At 38.2% G+C, this 4904-nt stretch overlaps 1 protein-coding gene across 1 annotated transcript; it reads left to right on the top strand.

Moving 5' to 3' along the window:
* Nucleotides 1–747: 747 nt before the first annotated feature.
* On the top strand, nt 748–2105 carry LOC113115922 (GSK-3-binding protein-like). Its single transcript, XM_026283654.1, has one exon. The coding sequence runs from the start codon at nt 877–879 to the stop codon at nt 1327–1329; it is 453 nt and encodes a 150-aa protein (XP_026139439.1). The 5' UTR covers nt 748–876; the 3' UTR covers nt 1330–2105.
* Nucleotides 2106–4904: the final 2799 nt, after the last annotated feature.

Raw genomic sequence — 4904 nt, 5'->3', positions numbered from 1 at the left:
TAAAGACAGAACACACCTTTAATACTGGTATGATTGCAAATATTATGCAAACATAGTACACTGTAAAGCCCTTCCTTAATAGCTATATATATAATATATATATAGGCCACAATATATGCACAGTAGAAACCAATGATGGAGATATATGCTCTTTACAAACAGATGTCTAAAACTAACCGTACCATGAATTTTTTTGACCCTTGTACGACGTCCCTGCCTACATATTTTAGTTCAACCTATTTGTCATGTTAATTCAATAGGCAATTAATGTGTCTACAATTTGATTACTTGCAAAATAACCGCCTGCCACATGCCAGACAAAACAAACAGATCACCCGTTCCAAAAATGAAAATTAAGTTATCAAGTATCATACTGATTTGATGACCGTGTATACTTCAGAAACTTCTTAAACATCAAGTACTTCTAATAATCTCACATCCAGTTACAACAGCAATTGGGTGCAATGAGTTCACACGTGTCGCGGTCTAGTACAACGTTTTTATCCATCCGGGACTGTTATGTAATGCCATGATTGATAATACAGAGATCTACGGAGATGCATGGCGGAGCCAAAATAAATGAAGATTTTAAACCGAGCGGAAAATGTAATTTATGTAGCAGCTGATACGTATAAAATAATTCTCCAACTTTCTGAATACAATATAACACACGGGTTTACATTTTAAAACGACCGAGCATGCCCCCCTCTTGCTCAGAAATGGTACGTGCCGGATTCTGCGTCATCCATTGTTTACAAATCAACCCTTTAGCTGTTTCTGTTGGGCAGCGTGGCGGACGCCGGCTAAACGGTCGCATCTGTTTGAATAAAAACAACCCTCTCGGCTGGATATTTGTTATCTGAAGCTATAATAAAAATGCCATGTCTAAAGGAGAACTATTTCTTTTTGGAACAGTCGGTAACGGTTGATTCTAAGGAAGTAGACGCACTCGTGTCGAAAATCGGCGAGGCGCTGCAGCTTCACAACAATAGCTCGAGCCAGAAGGCGATGTCACGTCTACAGGGTCTCGCGAGCAGCAGACCTGACGTTAACGACGGCAGCAGCGCGGTGGGCGCTCAGCGGTGCATCCGTCTCCGCAGCCGGAGTTTACGTACCACCCGGGCCAGTCCGTACAACCCACCTGGATCCAGCGATCAGGAATGGGACCATTTCAGATCCCCGTGGAACCGAAAGAAAATCGACGAGGACGATCCGCACCAGCTCCTCCAGGAACTCATATTGTCGGGGAACCTGATCAAGGAAGCGGTCAGACGACTCCAGTTTACCTCAGAACCAACGGAGCACGACATCTCCAAATCTGTAGACTGACTTGAACAAGTGAGCCCGTAGATGCATGAACGTCCTGGCGTCTTCAGAGCTCATTGTCATACGTTGGTTTGACAAACTTTGATATCACACCTTTTTGATTTTTCTATTGTATATTACTAAGATGGAAACGTTATGTATTTGGACTATTTTGGAACTTCATCCTACCCTATTCACCCATTTTTAAATCTCAGTGTTCGGATTGAAATGCAAACGTGATGGAAAATTTTTATTATAGTATTAACTGGCCTCTGGTTGGTTTGTCCTAGAATGGTGCATCATGTTTTGGTTTGCTGGAGTACAGCACTGTGTGTCAGTAGCAAACAAGAACTGCTCAACTGCTTTGTTTACAATGTAGATGTGCTCGGTCTGCTGGTTTGCAGTCCTCGCATAGATCAGGTAACGGGTCACACTTTTTGTTTACTCGTTTTGAAACCGTTTGGATACCGAGATATCACTATTTTGAATTCAAACTGGCCCTGTGTGCAAGGCCCTTGTTCTCAATCTCTTTGATTTCCATGCGAGGAGCAAGGCCAACACTCCTTCTCAAAGAGAAAATGAGATCAAACTCACGTGTGTGGGTAAATGTGTTATACACTGGGAATGTGATCACAACATGATACTGTGGTGCTTTTTGACTCCAGTGTGGAGTTCTCAAGGTTTTTTTTTTTTTCGTTTTCACTTTGTGTAAACCTGCGTATGCTTCGCAACGAAGTGTTTTTAATAACTCTGATTGTTCAGGGAGTTTGGTGTCTAATAAACATGGTGTTTTGGCATAAGATAGTTTCATATGGTTGTTATTGCAATCTCTGGTTTGTGTACTCTTTATTTTATTTATGAATATAAATTCTGCAGATCACCATCGTTCATATAATATGGGATTACTTCAAAGTACTTAAGACCAAGTACTTCAAAGACCATATTCAAAATTCAATGTTAATACTGGGAGATTTGATATTAGTGCCTTAATCATGCTTATGTTGCACATAGAGTAAACATATAGTTTTTATTGTCCTCATGTACACATAAAGGAAACATAAACAGGTCGTTCAAGAATATGGCCACGTTATTATGATAAGCGAAAACACCAAGTTAGCTGACTCACCACAGCTATGATATCTGAAGCGATAAACGCAGCTATGCTCTTTGAACACGGTCTGTGATTTAAAGTTAATTAATGACTAGTAATGTATAAACGCAGAATTATTATAGGGTCTAGCTGCTACAAATGTGTTTAGAAATTTGGTGTCACAATTCCGTGTAGGCATTTTGTTTAAAAGCACAGTAGATGGCAGCACAATGCAAGTCACAAAAGTGCAGTATAGTGTTCCATTAGCTCAAGTGGTAGAATATTGCTTTAGCAAGCGCAAGGTTGGGGGTTCGAATCCCAGGGAACACGTGTTAGGAGATGATTGTTAGCCTGAATACAGTGCAAGTCGCGTCTGCTAAATTTCCAAAATTCCCACTTCCCACCAAGACTGCATTCATTGATTCAACAAATGTGATTGACCTTGCTCACTTGATTTTGATTGGTCAATAAAACTTTCACAAATTGTTTGTAGTCTATAACCTTGTAGGCATATAGCTGGACCTAAAGTTCTTTAGAGTGTGTACTGAACTGTGTAGTTATAAATACATCCCCAGGCATAATCTACTACACTCTGCTGTTGTTCTTAATTTGACCATCTAGGACTCAACCAACTTCAAATAACAATTTATTTTGGCATTAAAAGTTATTGACACAAAAAAAATTTAAACGCCGTATCAAACCAGACAGATCTACGACATTTCCACAATTCATCATTTCGACTGTCATAGTCTTATTAAACAAAGGGTGGATTGGTGGCACACATTAAAATCTCATTGGGATGTAGGTCATCAGGCTAATTTTTACCTATTGAATATCCAGATGTTTAATTTATTTGACTTATATTGGGACGTACGGATGATGTTGACAACAAAGCTGTTGTACTTCCATATCGACTTTTTATACTAACACAAGGTCATTGGCGCCATCTTGCAATTCAAAAAGGTACTGTAGAAAACCATTTTTAAAAGTGTTAAGTTTTATGGTGAAACAATCTGATAGCTGAGGAGTATCCTGTTCGTGCTAGAAAATCAGAAGACCTATGAGTTAGAAAGAATGCACCCTTAAAAAATATGCAGGGTTCCAATTTCATTTATTTATTTATTTTAGGTGATGCCATATGGAACATTTTTGGTTTCTCAAATAACCTTTCAGTTAACAGTTTTTAAAATAATGTTTTTTCCTATTAGTGTGAAGTACATTTTAATAATCTGACTAAATCCTTTCCCAATATTAAAAATAAATAAATGTCCAGTTGGTTCTTTTTGTTTCTTTGGATATTAAATGTTCATCATAGAGGGTGATGAATAATCTTTATTGTGTGTGTGTAAATTAGGTAAAAACTTGTTATATTCTAAACTAAACTAACTATAGGCTATTTAATATTGTAATATTATTTAATATTTTTTGTCCGTCTTGTGGCCAGGTCAGTTGTTTTCTTAGTGGAAGCTTTAAAATGTAAGTAAGATAATTAACTATTGTTCTGAATCATTTCATCAAATTAATGAAGTTGGGATGCTTTTGTTTTAGCAGTGCTAAAACAATGCATTTTTTATTAGCTTCAGTCTAGAGAATCTAGACTCTTCAAAAGCTTCTTTTTAACTTTGCACAATGCACCGGCTGTCTTTGCCTGCTGAATAAAACCACGCATCCTCAAAGTCACACAGCACGGGTACGGCACAGTTCTCACTTCACATTCCCAGCCACCAGAGGCTTCTGCTGTTCTTTCAAATGTCACAAACACCCAAGGCTCAAAAAACTATACATAAACCTTACATAAGAAAAAAAATCTCATGTCCTGTCCTACATTCTGACCTACATCACAAGTGACAATGATTAAATCATGGATCCAAGATCCAAACCAAAGAGTGTTGCTGATTTTCTTGCTTTGAAGGCGAGGATGAGTCACACCGGCAGATATTTTGCTTTTGAGATCATGTGGTGTGCCTCCTCATTTCTCATGATATGTTATGCACCTGGACATTTGACTTAAAGGAACACTCCACTAAAATAGACTCATTTTCCAACTCCCATAGAGTTAAACAGTTTACTTTTACTGTTTTCGAATCCATTCAGCCGATCTCAGGGTCTGGTGGTACTTTAGCTGTAGCTTAGCATAGATCATTGAATCTGATTAGACCATTAGCATCTCACTCAAAAATGACCAAAGAGTTTCAATAAATTTCCTATTTAAAACTTGACTCTTCTGTAGTTACATCGCGTACTAAGACTGATGGAAAACGAAAAGCTGTGATTTTCTAGTCTGATATTCTCTAGGCGCAGTGATGCAGCACCATTGGAAGTTAGCTGGGTACTATTTTGGGCCGAATGCATCATGTAGCATTTTTAAGTTGCTGTGCAGGGGGTTTTGGATAGATTTTAGGTTGTTCTGTTTGGTTGCTAGGCTGGTACAAGCAAAAGTCAAGAGTTAACTGCCAAGTTACAAAATGACTTGAATACCTTCTTAAATGTTTATATTTTTTGACAATTT

The sequence above is a fragment of the Carassius auratus genome, chromosome 16 (genome assembly GCF_003368295.1).
Source record: "Carassius auratus strain Wakin chromosome 16, ASM336829v1, whole genome shotgun sequence".
In the NCBI taxonomy this organism is placed as follows: Eukaryota; Metazoa; Chordata; class Actinopteri; order Cypriniformes; family Cyprinidae; genus Carassius; species Carassius auratus.
Note: the sequence above shows the minus strand (reverse complement) of the source record. Positions and strands in the feature narration are given on the sequence as shown.